We start from the raw sequence: 14,779 nt of genomic DNA on the forward strand, positions 1-14,779 counted from the left end.
TACCTGCTTTGATCGATATATGTGGCCTCAACATAATTTAAATGTCGTATCGTACTATTTGAACGTTCCAAATTCATTGATTCCTTGCGATGTGTTTAAAGTCTGCAAATGCACGACGAATCGGCCATAGGATATGATCAAAGTCAAATAACAAACAACAAATCGTTCAAAATGATTAGTTTTATCGAAATGACAACATCCTCGACTTTTGGCTTCTGTACATCGCCTTAATTCTGAATATATTCATATTGGGTGGTATTCGGTCATTTTAAGCAGATTTGCTGGCATCAATCTAACACCGGAAATACCCATATTGGGAGGTATTTAGTTATATTGGTTGTTTCCCAGAAACTAGAAGTGGTCGTCTTCAAATTCAAAATGGTGTCCAGGGTCAATGTTTAGTTTCTATGCATCATCTCGATTACGGAAATATCCATATTGAGTATTATTCGGTCATTTTCGACTGTTTCCTAGAAGTTGCCATTTATCAATTTAAAATAGTGCCTGAGGTCAATTGTTAGCTCATTGCATCATTCTGGTTCCAGAGATACTCATATTGGATGGTATTTGGTTATTTCATGCTGTTTTTCACGAACCGGAAGTCGCCATCTTGGATTTCAAAATGGTATTTAAGATGATTTCTGGCATCTGAGCGTCATTCTGGTTGAAGAAACACCCATTTTGGGTGATATTCGATCATTTTCGGCTGTTTCCCAGGAACCGGAAGTCGCCAACCTAGAATCCAAAATGGGGTCTGTGGTCGATTTCAGCTGCTGTGTATCATTCTAGATCCGGAGATACTCATGTAAGACGGTAATCGGCCATCTTTGGCTGTTTTCCAGAAACCAGAAGTTGCCATTCTACAATTCATAATGGTGTCTGAGGTCAATGTTTAGCTTCTTGTAACATTCTGGTTCAGGAGATACTCATATTGGGTGGTATTTGGTCACTTTGGGCTGTTTTTCAGAAACCAAAAGTCGTCATTTTGGACTTAAAATTGCCTTGAAATAAATTTCTGTCATACGGGCGTAATTCTGGTTCCGAAAACATTCGTATTCAATGGTATTTTGTCATTTCCGGCTGTTTGCCAGACACCAGAAATTACCATCCTAAAATTCAAGGTTGTGTCTGTGATTAATTTTTAGTATCTGTCCGTCTTTCTGGTTCCAGAGATACTTATATTTAATGGGAATCGTCCATTTCAGGCCGTTTTCCAGAAACCGGGAGTTGCCATCTTACAATTCAAAATGTTGTCTGAAGTCGATTTTTGGCTCCAGTGCATCATTACGGTTTCGGGAATACCCATATTGAGTGGTATTTGGTCGTTTGCCGCTGTTTTTCCGAAACTGCAAGTCGCCATTTTGGATTTTATAATGACATTTGAAGACAATTTCGATCGATTTTAGCTCCTGTGTATCATTCTAAATCCGAATATTATTATATTGGGTGGAAATCGGCCATTTTTGGCTGTTTGTGCGCCGGGCTGAAAAAGTTTCCTTTTGACCTCTACAATAAGCCACGAAAATTCGAAGTTGATCGAAGTTTATTTAATGGACCCACAAAGCGCTTATATTTTAGGAATCGATTTACATGAAAATTGTACGGAGTTTTTTCTTTTTTTTCACATATATCTCTCGATAAACGTATTCAAATACACTCCTGTTTTTTTATAAAACCGTTATATTATTATCCTAATTTAAGTTTAAAATAATCTAAAACTTTTGGTGTTTGTTATAAAGTTCGGAATTTGAATGAGGTGGGTATTTTTACGATAGGAATCAACAACATGCAATATAAACCAAAGTTCGACTTCATTATGTGTTGGAACACGGTTAGAATTTTTCATGAATTTAACACCATATTCTGTGGCGTCTTTATAGCGAATAATTTTTAACAGATGTTTGCTATTCCTCGTTATTTTTCTATTCGGCTGGGTCACGGTCGAAAAAATCTATATTTAGTTCAAAACTCGAAAAGAAACGTTGGTTTTCTATAAAACGAGATGGGATGAACTACATACTAGTAACTGCTCAGGATTTTAATGTTTACGACATTCGACATCAGCTATTTGAGGCCAAACGGTATTGAAACCAAAAATGGTCGACTTCGAGCCACCACTTTAAATTTTCAAAGGCACAAGACTCGGTTACAGGTAATGCGTCATCTGTGAAAACGCTGTTTTATATTTGCTGCGGTGAAGCAAACATAAAATAGCGTTTTCACAGGGAATGCATTATCTATTTCCGAGTTTTGTACTTCTTGAAATTCGAAGTGGTGGCTCGAAATTGCCTGTTTGTGGCTTCAATATCGTTTCACCTTAAGGACCATTCGCTTTTAATCGCCTGATCATTTTTGGTTTAATTTCAAGCGGGATATCAAGCCAATACAACTTATTCTGCGCTCAAATGCCACACGCGATTCTTCATCTTTTCAGTTATAACGTCTGAAACAACTATCAATTTCGAAATATGCGAAAGTATCACGTAGAAAATTCATAACTTGAAAATTCATACACCTGAAAAACACCTGAATGTGAAGTTTGACTATAGAAAAGGACATGTCTCGAATGCAATTTATCGTCAATGATCAGAGCAAATATTTCATCAGGCAATACATTTTTTTACCATGAATCTTGCGTGTGATAAGTGAAAAAGTAAATGCTAACTCCAAGAGCACTTCATAATCGCCGCGAACTTGATTGCATAAAATTGCTTGATTCGATTGCAATCTTCATCGAACCATTTTGAGCGAACTTTTGGATCATTGAAGCTGTGAATGATTTCGTTTGATGCTCTTGTAAAATGGTTGAAGAAAGGTGTTTAAAGTCCGATGCTTTTGTCATGTAATATATTTTGCATAAAAGTTCATAGATATGATATGAAGGACAATTATGAACTTCTTAGGCGATATTTTTACCGGAGCTTGAATCAATTTTAAGCGCGCCTAAGAACTTTTCTGTTCCATCGTAACTCATAAGAATTGCAATTCGATCAACGTCAGATCTACCGACTTTATTTGAAAAAAAAAATCAAGGTCCTAGTGAATTTAGATAACTAGTGATAAACTGTTTCATAGAAAAAATAATAATAATACTACTAAAACTAACATCAAATCCATACAAAGAGCTCTCAATAACATAAGTAATTTTGCTTCACCAATCCGATATTGACGCTTCACTAGGGATCAGAGATGCCAGATGTTTTTGAAAAATGTCTGCAACTGCTCGAAAAACCGGGAAAATGTGCTTAAATCTGAAAAAAATGTATCCGTGATCCGAAAAATTTTTGCTCGCGCAAGCAAAAGTCTGTACAAATCTGCACACATTTTAAGGAAATCTGCGCAAATATAAGGAGACTCTAACAAAAATCTGCAGAAACCGTGGAAAAACTGCAAATACCTGCAAATCAATAAATATCTGCACACGGACTCCAAAAATCTGCGTTTTGCAGACAAATCTGCACATTTGGTATCCCTGCTAGGGATATAATCACTGAATATTAGCTTCAAATCCTCTAACGAATACAAGAGATCATTCATTTATTACGTAACGTACTCAAAAAAAGGGGATATTCGATGAAGAGTTCCATTGTGCGAGGCCCCCATGCAAAATTGTGTTATTCAGGGATGGAAGGTATTGCTTAAATTGAGCGTTACGTAACATGTGAATGTTCCTAATGATATGGTTTTATGATTAAAGAGTATTTCGACGCAAAATATACAACTACTTTAAGAAACTAAGGCAAAAAACTTTTCAAAGGGATAAAAAAACAGCAATTCTAATGAGAATCAAATATCTTGAATAGGTACCAATATAGTTCACTTACGTGAAATTATGAAGACAAATTGGAAATGACAGAAGCGTTAGTCACCTTTTCGACCGCTAGGTGTGCCACTTCTGATTTTGTTTTACACGACAAGCGAAAAAGAGTAACTTTTGACAATAATATTACCCTAATGGGTACACGGAAAAAAATGCACATTTTATTGTGAAGTGGACTTGGCCGAATATTTTATAATAATAAAGTTCGCCTAAGTATGAGGCAATCCAGGGGTGGTGTTCCACGGTTTGTACGTTTGTCGACCTCCGACAATATTTTGAATTGTAAAATGGCGACTTCCGGTGACTGGAAAACTGCCGAAAATGACCAAATACCACCTAATATGGGTGTTTTTTTTAACCAGAATGACGCTCAGAGGCCAGAAATTGTCTCCAAATGCCAGTTTGAAATCCAAGATGGCGACTTCCGGTTTCTAAAAAACAGCGGCGAATGACCAAATATGGGTATTTTCGCGATTGTTCTAATGCACTGAAGCTACAAATCGACCTCAGACAACATTATGAATTGTAAAATGACGACTTCCGGTGAATGGGAAACTGCCAAATACCTAATATGGGTATTTCTTCAACCGGCCGATTTCCATCTAATATGAGATGCTTCGATACCAGAATGATACACAGGAGCTAGAATCGACCACAGACACCATTTTTAATTCTGAGATGGTGACTTTCGGTTTCTGTAAAACACCCGAAAATGACTAAATAACACCTATTATTGGTGTTTCTTAAACCAGAATGACGCTCAGGGGCCAGAAATTGTCTCCAAATGCCATTTTAAAATCCAGGGTGGTGACTTCCGGTTTCTGGAAAATAGCCTAAAGGGACCAAATACCACCCAATATGAGAGTTTCTTTAACCAGAATGATGTATGGAGCTAAAAATTGACCTCAGACACCATTTTGAATTGTAAGATGGCAACTTCTGGGAAACAGCCGAATACTACTGCATATGAATATTTCCGTAATCGAAATAATGTATAGAAGCCAAGCATTGACCCTGGATACCATCTTGAATTTGAAGATGACCACTTTCAGTTTCTGGAAAACAACGAAAATAACTGAATACCACCCAATATGGGTGTTTTCGGAATAGAGGTGATGTACTAAAGGCAAAAGTCGAGGATGTTGTCATTCCGATAAATCCAATAATTTCAAACGATATGAACGAATCGCAAAAAATCAATGAATTTGGAATGTTGAAAATAATTAAATTAAACACAAAAATAGGCGGGATGAAGTTTGCCGGGTCAGCTAGGTAATACATAAATATGCTGGTTAAAGCAAAGCTGCAAGTGATGAATACGAAGATTAGAACTCGAGAGCAAAACATTCGGTGGGATAAAAAAAAATAAAAAATACTTTCAAAATGAAGAAAACTAAACATTAAATAATAGTTTTTGCATAACTGTTGTTATCACTAATTATGTTTGTTTTGTTGAATATCTTTTATATATAATATAATAAAGCTTTTAAACCAATTACAACATTATATGTACCCATACTTAAATTGTTAAATTGATAGAACATTCGAGTGTTATCTAAGCTAAAAGTTGCACAACAACCATATACTTTTCCACGAGGTACCTAATTGAAACATTCATTTAATTGTACACTTCGTGGCCTGATTATTGAGCTTGAGCTTGACGGCCGCACATTTCGTAGTTGCTTCTCGTGATGGATCTGAGCTAGTGAAGTTACACAGAGAACCACGTCTATAGCAACTTGGGATTAGTTTACCATTTACACGTCGTGGCCTGATTATTTGAATATTTCTTCTTCGTGCCTCGATAAGCTACATCTATTATATTATCAATATTTAACTCCCGGAATGGCGTTAGTTTTACATACAAACAATATACGCACGAAATCCACGACATATTTTTTCTGTGAAAGTATGAAATTGAGTCAACTAAATCTAAAATTGAGTAAATTCAGTTTCGTGTGTGAGAATGTCACACGCTCACAGAAATTAAACAACAATGCACAGTGGTACAGTAAGGCAATGTAGGCGGACAAGAGATTTTTCGATGCGATTTTGTGGTTTTAGAGTAAAATTTTTTTCTAAGAACTTGTTTCTTATATTTGGTCTATTTTTTATGTGCAAATGAAAATTAGGGTGGTCCTGAAATCGACTAAATAAAAAAACTAATTGTATACATTCATTGGCACAGTTGTAGATCAACTAATTTTAAGCAACTTTCGGTGTTTCTTCACAATATTTATACAATATTTGTTCTTTCAAATGATACCAAAAAATATTATTTACGTTTGCCCTGAACGGAGACTTCAATATTTTCAAAGGGCATATTTTTAAAATAGAAATAGTGAAAACTCTTCATCTGTACATCGACAATGTTTTTTCGTCAAAATTGGCGTTATTTTGATTAAAGTTACTGAAGAAAACTTTGTTTTTAAATTTGAACTGAAAAAATAGAGCGAAAAGACTGGTTTTGGACACCAAATTTAATGTCTACAAAAAAGTTTTTTACAAAGTTACTTAGAATTAGTTGATCTACAAGTTTGCCAAAGAATGTTTACAATTATTCATGCAAATAAAAACAAGTTAGTTTGTTTTTATTTCGTTGATTTTAGGACCACCCTAATTTTCATTTGCACATAAATAGAGGACCATGTATAAGAAACAACTTTTTACAAAAACTATGGCTTGAAACCGCAAACCAAAATCGCAACGAAAAGCTCATGTCCGCCAAAATTGCCTTACTGTACCACTGTGCAATGAGTTTAGTTGCCTTTTTCACCACAAGTGGGGGTGTTCCCTGTCTGTCTTCATGGAAATTTATGGGAAATTCGAGAGTGAACTATATTGTTTCGAGAGTGAACTATATTGTTATTTTAATATCTTAATTTTAATCTTAATATTTGCATTTGCATTTGTGTTTCGCAATATGTGCCGAATAAAATTATTCCTCATTAGCCCGTGAGTTTAACATATTGGAAAAGTGGTATTGAGAAAGGGAAGTTTCCAATTTCATTACAACAATGACTTGACGGAAGACGACGGTGATGAAAAGAGATACAAGCTGTTTTTAACTTAGCATTCAAAAACGATATCTTCTGAGATCTGACAATTTAAACTTGAATGATCATCCCTCTGAATGACGAAACCAATAACCTTTCGGGAACGGACTCTTAGAAAAAGTTGCAGTTTCAGTGTTTACTTAAAATCAACTAATATGTGGAATTTATTTGAAACATATTATTTATTTATTTAATGATTCTTAACAGTGAAAAGCTTGAAAAATAGCACCGAATATTTGTTACATGAATTGAAGAAAAATATATGGCCATACCCAAGAAAAAACATTTGGTGGGACTGATATGCGATTATTGAATGGATAAGATGGGACAATTTGACCTCACATTTTTTCTGACTGTTTCAAATAAAACATACCTTTTGTTTCCTTGATCGATAGTGAAGCAAGAAAAAGATGTAATCTGATATTTAACTCAAAATCGATGAAAATCCATATGGGGCTGGTATGCGATTATAGGCAGTATATCGATACATAAAAAAAAGGTTTGACTTCAGACCTTTTCAAATGTTAGTCTAGATGAATAAAAAAGTATGCAAAGTTTCCAAAGGTAGCAAGGCCTACACACTTACAAATTTTCATTAAATTCCGAGATAATGTTGCCAGCCCTTCAGTCGAGTAGGCCTAAAATGTACATTTTTTGTATGTGGAATGTGCCAAGAACGGAACATGCTAATAACGGAACTTACCTCTATTAATAATAAACAAACCTACAGAAAGCTCAAATGGTGAGTCGACAACTTGGAAGGAGCGTCAAACTTAGCTCCGGTCCTCACAAGTTCCTATCTCACGCCTCCACGAGTCATATGATACAATAGACTACCAGTTAAAACATGGATACAACTGGTTGGCGTTGCCTGGGCAATGTTGTCATCCGACAATAGCTAAGTGAGAAGGTGCGACGCGATCATTGGCGCGGTAACCATATGTCGGCGGTAGAGGAAATGCTTGGCCAACCCGAGCGTCTGTCCACCAAGATGGTGCGGCTCAAAACAGCGTCTGATCTCCATGTTAGGAGCGGCTGATCAACGTCCTGGTGTCGGTGTGGGACTCTAATCAGAGCTGACACGATGGCCCTCCGGCGAGACAGGGGGTTGGGGAAGGCCCAACAAGCCGCCCCGAAAAACACCTAATGTTGCAAATATCGAAGAAGTAAATACGGATCTGAACTATCGGCACAGACCTAGGCGACGAAATAAGGACTACGATTGGAAACTCGGTACATGGAACTGCAGATCGTTAGGCTTTCACGGCTGCGACAGGATCATATATGATGAACTAAATCCTCGCAACTTCGAAATCGTAGCACTGCATGAACTTTGCTGGTCGGGATAGAAGGTATGGAAAAGCGGACATCGAGAGGCTACCTTTTATCAGAGCTGTGGCATTACCAACGAGCTTGGAACGGGCTTTATAGTGCTGGGTAGGATGCGCCAACGCGTGATCGGGTGGCAGCCGATCAGTGCGAGGATGTGTAAGTTGAGAATTAGGGGCCGGTTCTTCAACTACAGCATCATCAACGTGCACTGCCCACACGAAGGACGAAGAGTCGACGATGATAAAGAAGCGTTTTATGCGCAGCATAAGCAGGTGTATGATAGCTGTCCGCAACGGGACGTTAAGATCGTCATCGGTGATATGAACGCTCAGATAGGACGGGAGGCAATGTACAGACCGGTGATAGGGCCGAATAACCTGCACGCCGCATCAAATGATAACGGCCAACGATGTGTGAACTTTGCAGCCTCCCGCAGTATGGTAGTCATAAGTACCTTCTTCCCCCGCAAAGACATCCACAAAGCCACCTGGAGATCACCCGACTTACAAGTGGAGAACCAAATCGACCACGCTCTAATCGATGGTGAGTTCTTCTCTGACGTCATTAACGTTCGCACCTACCGCAGTGCGAATATTGATTCGGACCATTACCTTGTTGCAGTATGCATGCGCTCAAAACTCTCGACGGTGCGAAACACGCGTCAAAGTCGCTCACCGCGACCAAACATCGGGCAACTACGGGACGCCGAGGTTGCACGGGAGTACGTGTAGCAGCTGGAAGCAGCATTACCAACGGAAGAGCAGCTTGGCGCAGCTACTCTTGAAGATAGCTGGAGGGACATTCGATAAGCCATAGGTAGTACTGCTGTAGCGGCGCTTGGTACTATGGCTCCGAACAGGAGAAACGACTGGTTTGACGACGAGTGCAAACAGTTAGTGGAAGAGAAGAATGTAGCACGAGCAAGAATGCTGCAACACCAAACGAGGGCAAACGTGGAGCGCTACCGAAGCGCACGGAACAGGCAAAACTCGGTCTTACGGAAGAAGAAGCGCCAGGAGGAAGATCGAGATCGCGAGGCGTTGGAGGCACTGTACCGTGCGAATGACACACGAAAGCTCTACGAGAAGCTGAACTGTTCCCGCAAAGGCTATGTGCCACAAGCCGACATGTGCAGGGACTTGGGCGGCAACCTTCTCACGAACAAGTGTGAGGTGATTGACAGGTGGAAGCAGTACTACGATGAGCACCTTAATGGCGATGTAGCAGAGGACGACGACGGAGTGGTAGTAGATCTCGGTGTACGCGCAGATGACGACAGAATCCCAGCCCCTGACCTCCAGGAGGTTAGAGAGGAGATCGGCCGGCTGAAAAACAATAATGCCGCTGGAGCTGACCAACTCCCCAGCGAGCTGTTAAAACACGGTGGTGAATCACTTGCTAAGGCGCTACACTGGGTTATTGCCAAGATTTGGGAGGAGGAGGTAGTATCGGAGGAGTGGATGGAGGGTACAGTGTGCCCCATCTACAAAAAAGGCGACAAGTTGGATTGCTGCAACTACCGCGCAATCACGTTGCTGAACGCCGCCTACAAGGTACTCTCTCAATTTCTGTGGCGTCGACTATCACCGTTTGCTAGGGAATTCGTGGGGCAATACCAAGCGGGATTCATGGGTGCCCGCGCCACCACGGACCAAATATTCGCGGTACGGCAGGTCCTACAGAAGTGCCGTGAGTATAACGTGCCCACACATCACTTGTTCATCGATTTTAAATCGGCATACGACACAATCGTTCGAGACCAGCTATGGCAGATTATGCACGATTACGGCTTTCCGGATAAAGTCGACGATGGATCGGGTGATGTGCTTAGTTCGAGTTTCGGGGATACTCTTGAGTCCCTTCGAATCTCGAAGAGGGTTACGGCAAGGTGATGGATTATCGTGCCTGCTATTCAACATCGTTTTGGAAGGTGTGATACGTAGGGCTGGTATCGACACGAGTGGCACGATTTTTAGAAGGTCTGTTCAGCTCTTTGGCTTTGCCGATGAGATTGATATTGTACCACGAACCCTTGAAAAGATGACGGAGACGTACATCAGACTGAAGGCTGAAGCCGGACGAATTGGACTGGTCATAAACGCATCGAAGACCAAGTACATGAGAGGAAGAGGTTCCAGAGAAGATAGTGTCAACCTCCCGCCACGAATTCATATAAGCGGTGATGAAATCGAGGTGGTAGACGAGTTCGTGTACCTGGGCTCACTGCACTGGTGACTGCTGACAACGACACCAGCAGAGAAATTCGTCGACGCCTTATGGCAGGAAATCGTGCCTACTTTGGACTCCGGAGGACACTCCGCTCGAATAAAATCCGCCGCCGCACGAAGTTAACCATCTACAAAACACTGATCAGACCGGTAGTCCTCTACGGCCACGAAACCTGGACTATGCTCGTGGAGGACCAACGCGCCCTTGGGGTTTTCGAACGAAAGGTGTTGCGTACCATCTGTGGTGGAGTGCAGATGAAAGATGGATCATGGCGGAGGCGGATGAACCACGAGTTGCATCAGCTGCTGGGAGAACCACTCATCGTTCAAACGGCGAAAATCGGAAGACTACGGTGGGCTGGGCATGTCGTTAGGATGTCGGACGACAACCCGGTGAAAATGGTTCTTGATAACAACCCGACTGGAACAAGGCAGCGAGCAAGGTGGCTCGATCAAGTGGAAGACGACCTGCGGGGCCTCCGCAGACGACATTTCTGGCAAGCTGCAGCCATGGACCGAGTTGAATGGAGACGACTTCTTCGAACAGCAAGGGACACTTCGGCCTGAAGCTGACTGGTAAGGTAAGTACCTACAGAAAGCTTTTCTGACAAGTAGGTTTAAATCCCTACGAATGATAAGTCCTAATTGCGAAAGCAAACAAATCTTAACAATTAAAATTACAAATTTCTAACAATGTTGAGAAGTCACCAATTGTGATTGGACACACATTTTCATTACTTACTAATATTTATCATAAATACTTAAGCTACTAAAAAAAAATAAAAACAAAACCTACAGAAATAAAATTTTCATTTTGTTAACATATTATTACCTCAAGTATTTCGTCGCCAATTTCAAATGACGAAGATGACGCTAATCCTTTGGGATTGATTCCCGCGATGAAACACGCCAGCTTTGTTCTGTCCTTGTGCCCAGCCAATGAAATGCCCAGATTAGTATTTCCGCTACGATCAATAGTGAAGCATTCTACTTGGCCAAGCCCTATATACCGTTTTTTTATCTTATCTGAAAAAAGAGTATTTACATCATTGCAGTGATTTCAAATACCTATCCAACATACAAGATAAATTTATATTCTGTTAGCTTCAGGGAATTTTCGCTCTGTCACACAATATTATATACGCGCCTTACATGTAGCAAATGGTAGAACATGGGACAACTATGTTTTGAACATTAGCATAGAGCAACGAATTTATTCAACCATTTTTGTTTTGGCTAAAACTTTGCGCAAATAATCCTTTCGGCAGAAGATCTCATTTCGTGCTGTCAGTAACTTTTTTTTGAATCACCACTTACTATCAAAACTCGCTTGTGTGACAATAGTGTTGATAATTTTTGAAATCAGTACGGTTTGTTTGATTGGTGTGATGTTTTCGGCATATAACAACATACGACTTCATGTAATAGTTTTTTTCAATTCTAAATTAAACATATCAATATGTTAAGGTCGCTTTTTACACGTTTTTTTACGCAGGTTGCTTTCCTCCATTATTCAAAAACGGTACAAGAGATCGACCTCATTTCAATCACGTTTTCCATTTTAGGCCACGAGTGATCATATATCAGTTTTCAAAAAAAATAACAATTTTTGGTGTGAATACTCAAAATTTAAAATATTGAATTTTGGTCTCTAGATTGGCCACTATCATATTCAAACGACGGGTTTCTTTGTTTTATTTGCAACTCAAAAAAGTCGCTTTTACGCGGGCCCATACAATTTTGGAAGGCATCCCCCGCGTAAAAAACGAGCTTAGTGTATACCCAAACTTTAAATTTTGTTTTTTAAAGAAATAATTAAAAACCTAAATTAATCCACCTAGCGGTCAGACCCAGCCTTTCTCATTCAGACTTATTATTTGTAAAAATAGATTTATATGAACGCCTCAATCCAATAAATGTATATTCATTCTTAAGGTTCTAAAAAAATTATGTTGTAATCTATACATATAAAAATGCAGTCCGGTCTGTCTGGCTGTCTGATTCATATAGGCTCGAAAACTTCTTAACCGATCGACGTGAAAATTTGTATGTAGGGGTTTTTGGTGCCGATAAAGGTTCCTATGATAGTTTGAGACCCCTCCTTCTTCTGGAAGGGAGGGGTCCCATACAAATGAAACACAAATTTCTGCACATCTCGAGAACTAATCAACTAAATGGAACCAAATTTGGCAGGTAAATGTTTTTAGTGGAGAAAAATATGTCCATAATGTTTTGACACCCCTCCTTTTTTGGAAGGGAGGGGTGCCATACGAATGAAACACAGATTTCTGCACATCCTGAGAACTAACCAACTGAATGGAACCAAATTTGGCAGGTGAATATTTTTAGAAGGTAACAAATATGTGCATAATGGTTTGACACCCCTCCCTTTTCTATGAGGGATGAGGGGTCCCACGCAAATGAAACACAATTTTCGCACAGCTCAAGAACCAATCAAGAAAATACAACCAAATTTGGTATGACAATGTTTTTAGAGGTAACAGATATGTCCATAATGGTTCGACGCCCCTCTCTCTTCTGGAAGCACATGTTTCTGTACAAATTTCTGCACAAATTTCTGCACATCTCGCGAACTAAAACCTCCCAAAATGAGTATTTCCGGTGTCATATTGATGCCAAATCTGATGAAAATGACCGAATACCACCCAATATGAATATATTCAGGATTAAGGCGATGTACAGAAGCCAAAAGCCGACGATGTTGTCATTTCGATAAAACCAATCATTTCAAACGATTTGTTATTTGACTTTGATCATATCCTATGGCCGATTCGTCGTGCATTTGCAGACTTTGAATACATCGCAAGGAATCAATGAATTTGGAACGTTCAAATAGTACAACACCACATATAAATTATGTTGAGGCCACATATATCGATCAAAGCGAGTATAGTTTCAAAAAGTCTTTGAATTTCTTTTTTTTCCATAACATTTGAGCCACATATCAAATTTTTATGAAGTTTGTTATTTGTAAGTTTGAGAGATGACTCCTTCGTATGACACTAGTTATGTTCAAATAAGTCATGTAATCTTTGAGATAATAGACTTTCGTTGTTTCATTAACAATTTAATACATAACGGTTGCTTAAGTTCGATTATAATTAAATAAAATGGGAACGTATAGGGCAGCCAAATTTTGAAACCACATGTTCAATCATAATTCATCAGTTAACGCCCAACTAGTCCGCTCATCTGATAATAATATTGATCAAATCGGTTGTGTAGTTTCTGAGATAATGAAGTTTCGTGATTTTCACATTTCGGTACATTACAGACGAAGTTCCTGTTCGATTACAGTAAAATTCAATAGGGTGTTATGAGGCAGCTAGACTTTTCATTTGACACTAATTTTGTGGAAACCAGGTCAGCCATCTCTGAGAAAATTGAGTGAGTCCACGTAGTCTTCGGAATATGTTCCTTTGCATAGCTGGATTTCACGTTTTTAAACATAACAGGCAAAGTAATAGTCCGATTGCAAAACAAATCAATAGGGTCTTATGGAGCAACTAGACCTTCCGTTTAACACTGATTTTATGAAAATCGGTCCAGCCATCTCTGAGAAACATGAGTGAGATTAAACAGTCTTCAGAACACGTTTCTTTTCATAACTATTGAACCACAGATTCAATCTTTATAAAACTCAAAATTTAAGAGTATTTCAGGTAGTCCGTTCATTTGAAACCAATTTTGTTCAAATCGGTTGTGTAGTTTTTGAGATTGTGATGTTTCATGATTTTTACATTTTGGTACATAACCTCCAAACTAAAAATCTGATTACAATAAAATTTAATAGGGTCTTATGGGACAACAAGACCTTTCAATTGCTATTGATTTCATAAAAATCGGTCCAGCCATCTCTGAGAAAAGTGAGTGAGAATAAAAATCCGCACATACACACACACATACACACACACACATACACACACTCACACACACACACACATACATACAGAAAATGCTCAGCTTGTCGAGCTGAGTCGAGTGATATATACCATTTGGCCCTTTGGAGCACTTTTATACTTTCGGTTTTGCAAGTGATTGCTATACCTTTCTAGGAGAAAGGCAAAAATAAAACAAGAAATAATTTTTTGACTAAGGTTAAGAATTTTTAGTTTTCAGCCAGTCGATTTTTGTGAAAATTCGTTTTATTTTCAAATAACACCGGACCTCGAAGCACAGACAAACAGACGTACCACTCCATAGAAAATTCTGAGAAAATTGTAGCTCCGACCAACTCGTGCGACACCTAAACTTGACATATTCCACAAAAGAAAAACCACAGACAAACAGGCGGCATCACTGACGGTTATTGTTTTTGATAA

At 39.1% G+C, this 14,779-nt stretch overlaps 1 protein-coding gene across 1 annotated transcript in view; it reads right to left on the reverse strand.

The window, feature by feature from the left end:
- LOC129728622 (inactivation-no-after-potential D protein) overlaps positions 1-14,779 on the reverse strand; it is a 1,023,112-nt gene that overhangs the window by 476,802 nt on the left and 531,531 nt on the right. Inside the window, exon 11 of the mRNA XM_055687071.1 lies at positions 11,269-11,462. Coding sequence (XP_055543046.1) covers positions 11,269-11,462 — 194 coding nt within the window. The remainder of the gene's footprint in view (positions 1-11,268; positions 11,463-14,779) is intronic.

Source organism: Wyeomyia smithii, chromosome 3 (genome assembly GCF_029784165.1).
Source record: "Wyeomyia smithii strain HCP4-BCI-WySm-NY-G18 chromosome 3, ASM2978416v1, whole genome shotgun sequence".
Lineage (NCBI taxonomy): Eukaryota > Metazoa > Arthropoda > Insecta > Diptera > Culicidae > Wyeomyia > Wyeomyia smithii.